The 13,856-nt window shown below is 42.7% G+C and overlaps 1 protein-coding gene across 3 annotated transcripts; it reads right to left on the minus strand.

The window, feature by feature from the left end:
* Positions 1-370: 370 nt before the first annotated feature.
* ASMT (acetylserotonin O-methyltransferase) lies at positions 371-9,011 on the minus strand. Of its 3 annotated transcripts, XM_010580442.1 has the most exons (8): positions 8,702-9,011; positions 6,733-6,907; positions 5,392-5,521; positions 4,479-4,547; positions 3,837-3,955; positions 2,924-3,064; positions 1,527-1,649; positions 371-884 (listed from the first exon to the last, which is right to left on the minus strand). In XM_010580442.1, exons 1-8 carry the CDS (start codon positions 8,861-8,863, stop codon positions 673-675), a joined length of 1,131 nt encoding a protein of 376 aa, XP_010578744.1. In that variant the 5' UTR covers positions 8,864-9,011; the 3' UTR covers positions 371-672. The 3 variants fall into 3 exon arrangements, with proteins under 3 accessions (XP_010578744.1, XP_010578745.1, XP_010578746.1); XM_010580443.1 differs by lacking the exon at positions 1,527-1,649; XM_010580444.1 differs by lacking the exons at positions 371-884; positions 1,527-1,649 and adding an exon at positions 2,023-2,292.
* Between the last annotated feature and the right edge of the window lie 4,845 nt (positions 9,012-13,856).

Below are 13,856 nucleotides of genomic sequence, written 5' to 3' on the forward strand. Positions count from 1 at the left end.
TCCCCAGTGTGTAACTGAATGACTTGGCTGCATCATTCTCCCTCTCAGCTGTCATCTCTGGGCCTGCCCTGTAAAGAGCATCCCCTGTGCTTCAGCCAGCCATCAAGCTACAAAATTCTTAACTTAAATCAAAATCTACAGGAAATAAAAAATGAATATAATTTTTCATGCCAAACTTTCCAAGGTTCAGACAGGATTTCTCCTGAACTCTGAGAAGACTAACCACAAGGAGACATAATTTGATCTGTTCTACTATACCAATTCCCCAGGAACAAAAATTCAGGTAACAGAGCTCAGTGCAGTGATCAGTTTTATTTTGAAGGAATTCAAGTACAAATTCAGCTTTGCTTTTGTCAGATACAGCGTTAAAATTGGAAAGAATGAAAAAATATGAAGCAGACACACTACACATTTCTTTCGTGGGTCATTTCTTGTGGAACGTGTTGATTTCTTTCTTTCTGTTCTAGATCCAAAGGCAAGCCCTAGTCAGGCTGCCAGACTCACAATCCATGCATGCTCAAGATCTATCATTAGTGATTCTCCTGACAATATATCAGCTTACAAAAATGTTGGCTGCATTAACTAAAAGCTAAGTTGATGATTCCCCTCTTTGAAGAGAATATCATATTTCTCCACTTATTCTATCTTGTTAGGTACATAAAAGAGGTACTATTACTTACTTCCTAAAACAGCATCATAGAGTTTTCCAGTCCTCTTGACTTGAACCTCTCTGAAGCCAGCTGCCTCGAGGAGCTTGCTGTACTCTGCTGCTGTTCGCTCTTTTCCTTCTGTCTGGACTAACATATTCATCGAATACAGTTGGGTTTCTAAAGGCCCACTTTTATCTTCATTCAGAAGCGATTCAACCAGCAGCACTCCACCACCTGGTTGAATAAAGAGAAATAAAACACATGCTGAGCTCTGAGAAGACAAGGCATTTCTCAGCTGAGTTACTAGATCCTAACCTTTAGTTTTGGGAAGCAGCAGCCTCTATCTTAAGTCATATTTCTGCACCACAGAAGACAATGAAAGAGCAAAGGCATTGGAGCATGCCTCTGCTTGGCTACCTAGGTACTGATGTACCAGGGCTGAAGGGGATGCTATGGCTGGGATGGAAACTTCCCATTTCCCCCAGCTGAAATCCACAGGAGCTTACTGATTTTGCCAAGAATCCATCTCTGTAGGCAGTGTTTTCAAAGCTCCAAGGGTTCAATGTGATGTTTAATGGGTTTTTTACGATGATGTATACACTGGTCTTTCTAAACAATACCGAAAATCCCCAATCCTTACACCTAAATGCCTTGAAAGATGACTCCCTGTAGAGAAGGAGACTAAAACTGGAAGCTGGCTAAGGAGAACTTAGACCAGGCCCTATTTGGCTCAGCTGCACATGGCTGGCTAGGAAAGCAAAAGACTAAACCAAGAAACCCCTGCACTGAAACTGCCACCCAAATTGAGCAGAGACTGATGTGCTTCATGTTACTGATAGGCAAGGGTCTCCCTGCTCTTCAAGAGCTCACACCTACCAGGTCTGCAAGCCTTGTAGACTTTTGCCAGCAGCTGCCTGCATTTGTCATCATCCCAGTCGTGCAGTATCTTGGATAAAATATACAGTTCAGCTTCTGGAATTGAATCATTAAAGAAGTCTCCTGTAAAGCAAGAATATGTGTATTACACAAAACCCCCAAACACAGAGGGCTGGGTTAAGCAAATATTTTCAGTTCTGTCCAGTTCTAAAGACTCCGGGCTTGCCATGTCCATCACCCACATCAGGCAGCAACAGAGTTACCAGGTAAAAGTCCTCTGTGGCACTGCATAGAGGATTTTGTTCTTGGTCAGTCTCAAGAAGGTCTGAAATGTTTAAAAGCAGCAGTTCATCTGAAACAGCCTTTGATGCACAGGAAAGCATTTGAGTTTAAGTTTTCTCCAATGACAAGAATTCAGATTCATAAAGTGTTAAGAGGAGACAGTTTGTCATGGTTTCTGTCATGGAAAAAAGGAAAGAATTTTCCCTTATCTAAGCAAATTTTCAAAGACCTTCAGTAACCACAGAGCTACATCATAAATCCATAAGGAAAAAATACACATCTCTCGCCTCCTAGCAGTAGCTTCATCACCATGCCTTTTGTTCAGCACTTGGTGTACTGCATTAGTTTTTTTTCTCTCTGCATCTTACTTTGTCATTTCCGCTCCCATTTCTTTGCACCACTGGCATACGTAACATTTCCTGTGTTTCTCCATCTTTGTTTATGTACTCCCTTCCTTCCTCAAGGCTTCTTCCCTCTCTCTGAGCTTCAAGCAATATTAAGTCATTTCAACACTTTGAAGGCTTTTGTAAACATTAAAAACTAGATCTCCCTACATGCATTTTCATCGTAGATGGTTCAAAGACCAAGCGAGATCTATGGACTGGGCAAGAGGAATATGGGCTAGCTCACCCACATTCAAAGCCTGAAGTATCTCAGGTTCTGAAAGGCAATCAATCATGACCTGAGGAGGAATACCCCTTGCTCAGAGCAGGTCTGGCATCCCACACATCTGCCAGGAGGCCTGCACAGGAGAAAAGGGAGTGTTGGGAAGATTTATAACACGGCATGGCAGTTTTTCAAAATTGCAGGACCCTTTTTTTGTTAAAGTACCCTTGTTCTGAAGAAGTCAAATAGTTCTGTTCAGGAATAAAAAGCTTCTGGGCTGCTGAATACCCAAGTCTTGTCTCTGATAGAAGGTAGTTGCAGATACACAACTGGGGCAGCCCTGTGGTAGCAATGAACTGCAGACCCAGGCTGGGGTGGCTGCAGTCTGAGACACTCTGCCCACAGAAGGGGCAGCTGGAGACCTGAACCTCCAGTATGGTACCTCTGAGCAGAGACAAGGGGCTCAGGAGCAACAGCTGTGACAACACTACACCGCCATCCGCACCTACCTTCACGGAAAGCGATCCGATGCTCCTCAGGGGGAACAAATTGCTCTTTGGCCAGTTGCACGACCTTTGGCAGGTCATAAATTGTGACCATGGAATTTGGGTACAAAGAAACACACTCGCGGGCCAAAGCTCCTCCACCTCCTTTGGGGAAAGCAAAAGAAGGTCAGCGCTGACAGAAAACCAACCTGTTCAGCAACACCCCTGTGAAGCGATGCAGGCAACAATGCATTCAGCCTCGAAGGAGCTGGCAAGGTACATTTGCTCCCCACGTGTTGCTGAAAGGGAAGGGGAGGGACAGGAGAGGCCACCATCTCCGTTTGCTCTGCAGAAAGCTCCAGGGCCCCCAGCATCCAGGCCTATGTGGTCAGCCCCAGCCCTTACAGCTCTTAGGCACCCCCCAGCCAGAGCCAGCTGTGGATGCTGCAAGTCAGGAAATGAAAACCAGAGCCGCTAAACCAGGTGCTGGGGAACCAGGGATGGAGCCCACGAGGGAGCCTGATGGCTCCCATGAATCCTGGCAGCACTGGGACAGCAGGGTGCTGCAGGGTAAGAGGCTGCAGACATTATCTCAACGACACTGACTGAAGAGGAGTAGGGAAAGAGTCTGGCATCAGGAGAATGTATCAAGCAAGGCAAGAAAAAATGCCAGACCTGTCACATACACAAGGGGATAAGCCACGACTCACACAAATGAGACTCTGAAGAGAAAAGCATTGAGCTTCCTAATGCTCTCACCACTCTCACGTTTCTCTTTTTAACCCAACCAAGACAGTAAAACCCTCCCTTTATTGCTGAGATATGTCCTCCTTTCCATTGTTTTGCCCATCATATAACACAGCAGTTATTTTTCTCTTCAGAGCTTGTAAAAGAAGACAGTTCAGAGGCTTGTTAAAGAAGATCTACTGACGCTTACCTCCCAGGTCACAGATCTGCCTGAAGGGGGAAAGGTCAAATGCAGCAAGAACATCTCTGCCACATATACTCCATACTGAGTTCTGGCCAGCCATGAATTTCAGCATTTCTTCTTCTGATCTATTAATGCAAACAGACACAGTTCATAGAAAAAGTAATTTACAATATCCTTGGTGATTCCTATCATATAACTGTTACTACAAGTTTTAGCTTAAACACTAATATCTGTTTTTATTGACACAGAATACAGTCTCTTTGCATATAAATCTCCCTTAAATCTTACTGTAGCAGAAGGGTACAGCTATGCATTAATGCATTTAAATAGGGAATTAAGATTAGTGAAGTCCAACAGTGTGTTATGCTGCTAATTCTCAGGCTTCCAAGGGATTTTTTTTTCCTTCAAGTACTATTGCTTCTGTGCTAGAGACCTGTGATATGTTTTTCAGAATAGGAAATTATATACTTCTATTCAAAATATCAGACAGTGTCTCAGTAATGGATATTGTTGAGAAAGGAAAATGCTGCATGATGGTTCTGATGAGTGGGATTCTCACATCATCATATTTAATTGTCCTGAGCCATAATTAAAAACATTAATTTTATCTACAATAGAAGAATTTTCTATAAATATAGTAATGATTACCTGTACATTGCTCCAAAAGGGTCTTTAGATAAAATGCCAAAAGCTCTTTCATATTGGTTTCTTCCTTCCCTAAAACAGCAGCCAAAAAAAAGCATGAGTGTGGATTTGTTTTTCTTTTACCCCAAACACACCTCAGAGCTGTAGTTTCAGCTAGTTCTTCACTGTGGAAGGTGCTCAGCTTTGTACAGAATATATGCCAGCCTGTTTGTAATGGCTGTAAAGGCGCCCTCATTTGCCACCCCAAAATATGCTGATATATTTCTCAACCTTTCACAAGACGACTGGTTCTTTTCAAGGCCAGGTTGGATGGGGCTTTGAGCAACCTCGTCTAGTGGAAGGTGTCCCTGCCCATGGCAGGGGGGGTGGAACTACATGATCTTTAAGGTCCTTTCCAACCCAAACCTTTCTATGATTCTATGATTTATGGGAACACATCTCAGGTAAAGGTACAAGACTGGTGTAATCATCACCATCAAACACACTATGGTTGATCACCAGTTGCACGACGGGAACAAGTGAGACTCCTGCCCTATATTAAACTACTCCTATACACCTTTGCAACAGAACTATCCTTTGCATCATTACTCATCATTTACTTTATTGACGCCTCCTCAACTAAGAGCCACTGTAATGATCAAGTGCTTTCCTGAAGGTCAAACACACAGAAATCTGATTGCTAGATCATCTCTACTATCAGAAGGAAAAGGAAAACAAGAACACACACAAATAGAAAACAAGAAAAAACAAGAACACATATTGGCCGTGTTATCAGCCAAAATGATCTGTTGGTTTTTCTTTCTGAGAACCAGCCAGCATCTTCACTGTGTCCTTCCCCAGAAACACACCACTCAGAGCAGCCACACAGATGCCACAAAGCAGTCTGCAACAGAGAGCACACAACACTCCTCCTTACCTCACAGCATCAGCCAGGTAGTGCCAGCACAAGTAGACTGTATTGGAATAATACATCATAATATGATATTGAGACTTGGGACTTGATTTTGTAAGGTAGATGTTGGAAATTTCTGTGTTTCTGTAGAGGGCTAAAGGGTGAAATAAATATATTTACCAACATATATGATATACCACTTTGCCAAGCCTATTGTTCAGCATGGCATTTATCACCAGAAGATGTCCATATGATGAAAGACACAACCACATTGCTTCTACAATCAATTCTTCCACTGCAATAAGCAGTGGGTGAGGGCTGCTGAAATGTGTGTTGCCGGGTTCAATGTGAGTAAACACTATCTACCTAGACTTACTCCAGCACCAAACATTTCTTTCAAGAACAGCAAGAGGAATGCCTTACGAGTGTCATCATTTACCTATAGGCTTCTGCTATCAGAGGAAGCTTTTAGTATGCTCTATTTAAATGAGAAGCCCTTGCAGACAAGTCTTTTTTCTGATCAACAAGGTCAGCAAGTGGGAGACAAGTCCTCAAATCAGCATGCCAACCACACCTACCGTCTCTCAGTTCACTAGGGCAGGACCTACTGCAGACAGATGAATGCCTAAAGGACTTAGAGAAATCTCCTCTGCTTCCTCCAATGCATCTGCATTAGCATCGCTTACCCAAGGGACTGGCATACAAAAGGAGTATAAAACATATATCCTGCTCTGACTAAACTCATTGGGCAACTACTGTAAGCCCTAAAATAGGGCAAGACAACACAAGCCAGAGCAGGGGACAAAACTTGCAAGACTCTGGCTAGTCCTGACCAGCTGTCTGATGGCCACAGATCCCTTCTGACCACGTGGACTCAATGTGTCTGGTGCAAGGGCAAACTTACGTCACCTCTCAGTTCAGATCAGCAACCTAACAAAATACTCCACACAGTGGTAAAACCCCAAAGACAAACAAAATGTGTTTTTAAATCATGCTGTTGCTCATCCACCCCGACATTTTGTTTTAAGGTTTAAAATCATGCCCACACCTCAGAGGTTTCTTGAGACCAGCTCTGCAGAGATCCTGAATATCTTCTCCAACGTCACCTGAGGCTCTTGCACAAATAATTTTAGGAATATAGAGCCCTTCACCTGGGTTCTACTTTACAGATTGAATCATGCTGACATTTGCTGCTTCTCTTTCAGCTGAAGAGGGAACACCGTTCCTAAGTGATTCTCTCCTCCTTCCAGCTACAGTAACTGACCTAACACTAGATAACACCTCTCCCCACACACCTTGCCTCACTTTCAAAACCATCAGAGGTTTAAGTCTTTTAGTTTCTTCCCTTTCTTCTGCTTTTATTACCTCCTTCTTGTGTCAGCTCTACTGCCAGGAGCTTCAGTCCCACACAGGCATCCAGCAGTCTTTCCATCCCTGTGGTGCTGGTACCCAAGCGCGCAGCAATGGCATCTGAAGACAGAGGCTCTCCTGACTCCAGCAGAAGATCAAACACTCCCAACTCACAGGCAGTGAACATAACCTGGAGGTAAGGAAAGGTGGGAGTGAGGGATCAGGTGAAAGCACCAAAGCCTTCTGCATTTCTAAAGCCGCTATGTTGGAGAAAATATACACATAACAATATTTTTTTCATGTAAAATCATATTTCATATAAACAAGTCCAATGATTAAACTGAAGTTTCTCTGAACACCAATAATACCATACAGTGCTTGTAGTGCACCTTTTTTCATTTCTTTTCCTTTTCTGTCAAAGCCAGCCAATGTTTTTGGCTCACAAAGGTTCACATTTAGAGACCAGGATTGGGGTGCAAATGTTCCTGCCTCTTCCTTAGTTTCAGATCATATTCTCACAGTCTCTCTTGCTTTTTGCCTGGAGAGCACAAAAGCAAGATTCTGTGGTGGTGGGTTTTTCTGTTGTTTTTGTTCTTTAACTAAGGATCTAACATATGCTCCAGTGAAGCCTGAAGACTCTCCTGTGGCTTGCAGCAGAGGGGAATATCCCACCCTACTTTCAGGGACTGACATGCATGACTACAGTGGTCTCCCTGGGGCAGGGAGGTTCCTCTCAGCCAAAAGGACTGCCTCATTCAGGCCAGCAGAATTGCCCTGTCTTTTCATAAAGAAGGTGTGTAACATCTCCAGGAACAACCCTCAACCTTCAGACAGACATACATAACCACACATAAGAAAAGCATCCTTCTTTAGCTGTACACAGTCAAGTTTACAAGTATTAGCCTATTTCTCTGGCCACTCAAACACTCCTAAAACCGTAACAAAGGCATCAGCTCAGTTGACTGCCTGTACCTACGATGATTTGATAAAGTCCACGGGAAGCTCATTTTACCCTCAGTAAGAACATGGTTTAACCTAAGTTGAGATCATTTCTCAAAAACATAGTACCAGTGTTAATTTGGAAAGCATTGGGCACTCCTCTTTCTCACCAAGCAAAAGGATTTTTCATTATCCATTTTTCCTCTCTTTAGTGTCAGTTCTGCCTTTCAGGAGCCTTAGGATGCAGCAGTATTTGCACAACCCAAAGAGCATTCCTTCCATTGCCTTGTTGGCCAGAGATGCAGCAAGGGACAATAGGAAAGGTAACTAAATAGTAAAAGGAAAAAATCTCCACTGCACTGGATATTATAATTTTATGCCCATGTGGTTACACACATAGAAAGGGAAATAACATCAATAAACAATAAGGAAAGTGGAACTGCTAGTTCTACCTTTGTGCCTTAATCAAATGCTATCTGGAGAAACAGTCATTATACCAGACTCTTTTTTTCATTTGAAAAGAGGCAATACACAGCCTTCTATATAATACATACAGACAAGCCATGGGAAAGGGAAGGAAATTCTTTGAGAAAATACTTGAAAAATCCTGTTCTTTGCATGGTATGATGGGGGGAGGAAAAGGCAACTGAAGTCAGCTCTCCATTTCTCAAAGTCCAAAAATGAACAGTGGAAAGAAATCCCACCACCGAAGGAACCTTCCACATTTGAGGCAGTCAGACAGCAAGACCTCAGTTAAAACTCCAGTGTTTTTTATAAAGCTTCATGCAGAGACAAGGTCTGCTCATCCAAGCCCCCAAAGGTCAGAGGGGTCTCAATAAATACTAAGTCTATCCTGAGGGGTCAGGTCACATTCAAATCTTTTTTCCTTTCAAATTTCCTTCCTGCCTACATGAGCAGACAGGGTGCTTTTGTATGAGATCTTTTTCATTCCAAAGACTTACATTCAGGACCTAAAGTGAGATCCTTAAATATTTCTGTCTGCATACTCTCAGACATCTATCCAAAACAGAGTTATGTTTCTTACCTTTGAGACTAAAAATCCACTGTTGTATTGCAAGATGACTTGAGGATAGTCAAGGTCTTCTGTGGAATTCATTTTCTTTCTGGACCGAGGCACAGATTCTCTGGTCCTCTTAATTGAAATAAGCTTCTTTCCATCAGGCACAGAGCACACCGGCTGATCCATTTAATCTTATTGCTTCTGAGAAACACACTGGTTACAAAACGTGTTAGCAAAGTTATTTGGCTTCAATGCGGTTTTCTACCAGGTTCAGCTGTTTCTTCGGCTCTTCCATCATCAAGTACAAGGCTAAAGCAGCAGTGTGAATTAAAGCTTGTATTGTCAGTTCAGCAGTCGGTTAACACGCTGGTATTTCAGAAGTACTTGAAAGCTTGCAACAAGCAAAACAGAAATCTGTACAGAACAGCATCGAGAACCTGAAATCAGTGCAATGCACCAGAGTTCATAAGCCAAAGCGGAGTCTTACTTGGGGCTTGTTCAAAAGCAGCTCTTTTCCATTGGGCTGGCTTTTTGATGCTGGAAGACTTCCCAAGAATAGAAATCCTTAGATACGTCAGTCAGCCCAATGATGTGACCCCAGAGGAAAGACAACAATTTAGCAACACAATTTTTCAAGTGAGATGTGGACATTCCAAGGGGTTTGAGGGTGAAGGAGTATCAGCTCAGCTCAAAGCGTTCAAGACATACTCCTGGCCAAGCCTGGCATCTCCCATGGCTCTAATTCTGCTCACCCGTCACTCAGGTGTATGCACAGCACTTACCTTCACCATGCTGAAACAGAGACTTGTTCAGCCTTGGGCTCCAGGTCATGTACCCAGGGCTTCAGGCCTTACCCATGCAAGGAAAATGACTGTCATAACTACTACACAGCAGGGAAGATCTGCCGAGGAAATAATCTGAGGGCAGAGTCCACTCAAGGAGCTGAAGGAGAAGAAAGCATTCCACCAGAGTCTATGCCTGGAATAATTTCCTCCCAGCTGTGGAAAACCTGGGTGTGCTTCCCTGGCCTGGTTTGCAAGCCCTGCCCACGGAAAGGATAAAAGAAACACCAGGGCGCAGCCAGAGTGGAGATGAAACTTGCTGTGATGGGCACAGGTCCAGGTGAGCTGGTGGCTGGCAGTGGGATACACCCCATCCCTAAGTGCAGAAGCAACCAGTCTGAAGAGAAGCTGGAAGCGTCTGTTTGTTGTGCTGCTTTGTCGCAGTGACTGGTTTGCTCTGACAATGATCACTCAGGTGAAGACTACAAGGAAAAAATCTACTCTTGTTCCTTTTCTGTATTTTGCAGGTCCCCCCACATACCGGCTTAGAAAGCAATGCCTGTTTGATAACAGCACCACAGCAGGAGTGTCCTACGTGTGCTTTGCCATGTTTTAGCAGAGCAGGGTGCTGAGAAATGACAAAATGTTCCACATTTTCCAGCTGGCTGCCACAGTCTTCCTCCCCTTCTCTGCAAAACTAAGCAGGGGCATGCAGAATATCCTTGGGAAGAAACAATTAAATGACTGCCACGTGCCAGATGTGGCATGGATTTCAACTTTACGCAAAACATACTTCATAGGTCTTTCATCAGAAAATTAAAAACCTGGATTACTTTCCTGAAACCTCTCTGCCCCACTGTCTATTGCTCCAGCCTGTAAACGCCTGCCATCTTGCCTTTTTGGGCAGACACTGCAACTCTTCGGTGAGAAAAGGCCCTTTCCATCAAGGAAAGACTGACAGTTTTCATATCACACATTTAGTGACCCTTCAGGTAACAACATTAAATGACACCTGACTTAGGTAATACAGTAATGGGAAAATGTTACAAAATGGCATTTTTTTCAGTGGTAGCTTTCTCCATGCTTCAGCGATTAAGTTAGTGGGCAAAACGTGAGCAATACAGTGATCAACATGCAGCTCAACTTTTTGTGTACCTTAGATTGGCAGATGTTTAAAGACTGCACTTCACAACTTTGTCCCAACACAATGTTTTAATGTTCTCTTCCTTTCCTAGGAAGTAGGGTTATATTTATATGCTGCTGCTGAAGGTTAGTTCTGTGCTCCTCTTTAGAACCTGCCTCATTTTAGAGGAAACAGGCCAGTATATGTTTTCCACATGTTCCTTCTGACCATTTTGTGGATGCAGTGAAACTTTCTCAACTATAAGGTCCCACTGTATAATCCTTCTGTGAATCTGTATCTTGCATTCAGATCCTAACACTTCAGCCAAAAGATGCTGTATTTCTTCTAGCCAGAAGTGAAATAGCAACCTACTTCAAGAGTTAGTTGTTAAAGTTACTAAGCAGATGTCACAGTTATCAGCCTTTTTCTCCCTCTGTACACCAACTCAGAAACAGTACCTGTTTCCCAGGTTCTAACACCACAGGGTCTCCTGTGTTACCAGATTACTAGGTCTGAACATACAGAAGTTACAGCAAACACCAAACTGTTGAAATACTTAGATCTCCTCATCCTGGCCAACATAGCCTGTAAATACAGTGCTGTTGTCTTACTAGTGCACCAGACTTCACTGTTCAGTACAGGTTAGACACTAATATTCTGTTAATTTTGTACTGTGGAAGCTGGAGATCGTAACACACCTCTCTGCCAGAGTGACTGTGAATCTGTACAGCTTGCATTTAACAAAACACCATTTCTCTGAAGGAAAGGCCTGGACAACAGGTTTCAAGAACACAGCTACATTTATAATGGACATCTTCCCCTGCTATCCCCACCTCATGGAGAGCGCACAAGCTCAGTTTCTATTTAGGAACCTCCATCTGCACATGTGCTAAGTGTGATTCTGCAGAGTTCATTCACTTGCCCAAATCTAGACTCATTCTTAGTAAACATGCTACAGCTTTTTCAGTTCCTCAGATCCATTCCAAAAACAGTTCTATGGGAAAAGAAAGCTCAAAACCTTCTCAATCTATCCATGTGGATAACCAGGTCAACTTTTTTCCCTCAACAGCTTTCCCCCTCCTCCAAATAAAATGGAGAAATAAACTGTACATAGATAAACATCACTAGCCAAAGATAAATTTGTTAGCCAAAAGATTAGAAAGGTTTAGGAACACAAAAATATTTCTCTGCTAAAGCCCAATTCTGTCTACCTGCTACTGAGAAACAAATAGGTGCAATTTTGCCCAAACAGATTTCCCATTCCTGGCATCCTAACAGCTATTCAGATCCAGGACATCAGCCACACTGGAAGCAAATCCTTGCCACACTGAAGTATACGTTTCTCTTCCGTCGAGCTAAACAAAACAACCCTAGGAAGAGCTAGCTGCTGCTCAACAGCTTACAGACCACTTTCCTCAAACAACTCAGCCACAGACTGGTAATCAGCTATTACAGTAACATTTAGTACAGTTGCGTTAAAGATTCACAAGTACGAAAATGCTCAACCCTTGATTCTTGTAGTTTTGACTAAATAACAGACAGTTAAGTGCACAACTGTAGACTAGCATGTCCTAACAGGCCATAAATTCACTTCACTTAAGACAAAGATATAGGGTACAAGAGGATCTGGTAATAAAATAACCACACAGTTAATTAAACCCACTCGAAGTACTTTTTCAATTACTACTAAATCTGTCTATTGAGGACACCAGATGTGATTGTCTAATGGGATTACTACCAGTAGCAAGATGTAGGGGAGGAGGGTTGCAGATAACCCGCACCAGATCGATGCAAAGCCACACACACTGTGTTGCTGTTTCCAAGTAAATTGTTAGTGAGGCTTAACGTCTAAGCTCCTTTTAAGTTACAAATGCATTCATGAAGATGAAATTGCAATGGGTTGCTTTCTCTGAAAACCCCATCAAGGTTTTTGTCATAGCGCTCATACCACGCACAGGCTAAAGCTGTTACTTTACCTCCATGATTCTATTTTGGTGATGAATTTTTCTTTGCCTAAATGACTTGCTACAGAAAAATACTACACAAAAAATAATGTCATTTTTGCATAACATTTGAAACTAAGAAATTATCTATGAACAAAGCACATTTAGTGGAATTAATGTGTCTGCCAGTAAGAAATGGCAGATGACACCTTTCACACATGCAACGTGACTACAATAATGAGTTTCAGTAATGCCAGTACAGAAACAATTCTGCCTCGCTATCATTATTAAGCCTCTAAGTATGTCCAGCTTATATCAGATGGCCTGGAAGTGCACCAAGCTAAAACATTTTGTGCCCTATTTTTTAAGAATCCTAAAAAGCCAAGTTAATCCGTATCATACCTTTTCTTTGAAATAGAACATCCATTTTTAACAAAATGCTCATTTTCTTCTTTATAACTTCGAATTCTTCTCATGTGTTACAATAGATGCATTTCCCTAGTAACATGACTATTGCTTCTGTCAGTTTTTGACACCAACTAATTTTTTTCCTGTTTACATCACATATACTACTGGCAGACATTTGGAGTGGGCAGGAAATACTGTATACCCAGCTCATTCTCTAAGCAAACTCTCCCTTCTCCTCAGTTTTCCTTATAGTAAAAACTCTGAGAATGTCTTTTACAGTCCACCACAAGCAATCCAGAGTTGTTCTTGGTTTACCTTCCTGGCCTGCAAATAATCTCTCAACAAATAAGTCAACCAAATAATCATTAAGATCTCTGTCAGAGGAACGTCCCAGCAGATAAGAAGCATATCTCCCTGAGGACAGACAGGTTCACTAGCTAAAAATGGTAGAGGCTGAAATGTTAAAGAGAGAGATGCAAAAAGAAAACCAAGACAGACAGCAGCTGAGGCAGGCTCTCATGTCAGAAGTGACTTGTGCTCTGTCAAGCATCACAAAGGCAATCAGCAGACACAAAACTGCCTTGCACAGGCCATTTTACACTTGCTAATCTGATAATCCTCTCCTCCACTTCTTCAAACAGGAAGCTTCAGAAAGAAGTGTTCCCATGGCTTGGCATGGGCAAGTCCCCTGAAGTCCTCTTACCTGGTGGCTCACCTTGAATGTTTTTTTACAGCCTTATACTGTTTGCAAGTGTGCTGGTTTTGGCTGGGACAGAGTTAATTTTCTTCATAGTAGCTAGTATGGGGCTGTGTTTTGGATTTGTGACCAAACCAGTGTTGATAACCCAGGGATGTTTCCGTTCCTGCTGAGCAGTGCTCACCCAGAGCCAAGGGCTTTTCTGCTTCTCCCCCCACCCCACCAG

Source organism: Haliaeetus leucocephalus, unplaced genomic scaffold (genome assembly GCF_000737465.1).
Source record: "Haliaeetus leucocephalus isolate CR32 unplaced genomic scaffold, Haliaeetus_leucocephalus-4.0 Scaffold712, whole genome shotgun sequence".
In the NCBI taxonomy this organism is placed as follows: Eukaryota; Metazoa; Chordata; class Aves; order Accipitriformes; family Accipitridae; genus Haliaeetus; species Haliaeetus leucocephalus.

Excerpts from the sequence above, each read along its gene's own strand:
- ASMT (XM_010580442.1), bottom strand. The coding sequence starts at position 8,863 with ATGGATCAGCCGGTGTGCTCTGTGCCTGATGGAAAGAAGCTTATTTCA. Across the intron at positions 6,908-8,701 it reads GTGGATTTTTAGTCTCAAAG|GTTATGTTCACTGCCTGTGA; the intron begins GTAAGAAACATA and ends CCTTACCTCCAG. Across the intron at positions 885-1,526 it reads CTACAAGGCTTGCAGACCTG|GTGGTGGAGTGCTGCTGGTT; the intron begins GTAGGTGTGAGC and ends TTATTCAACCAG.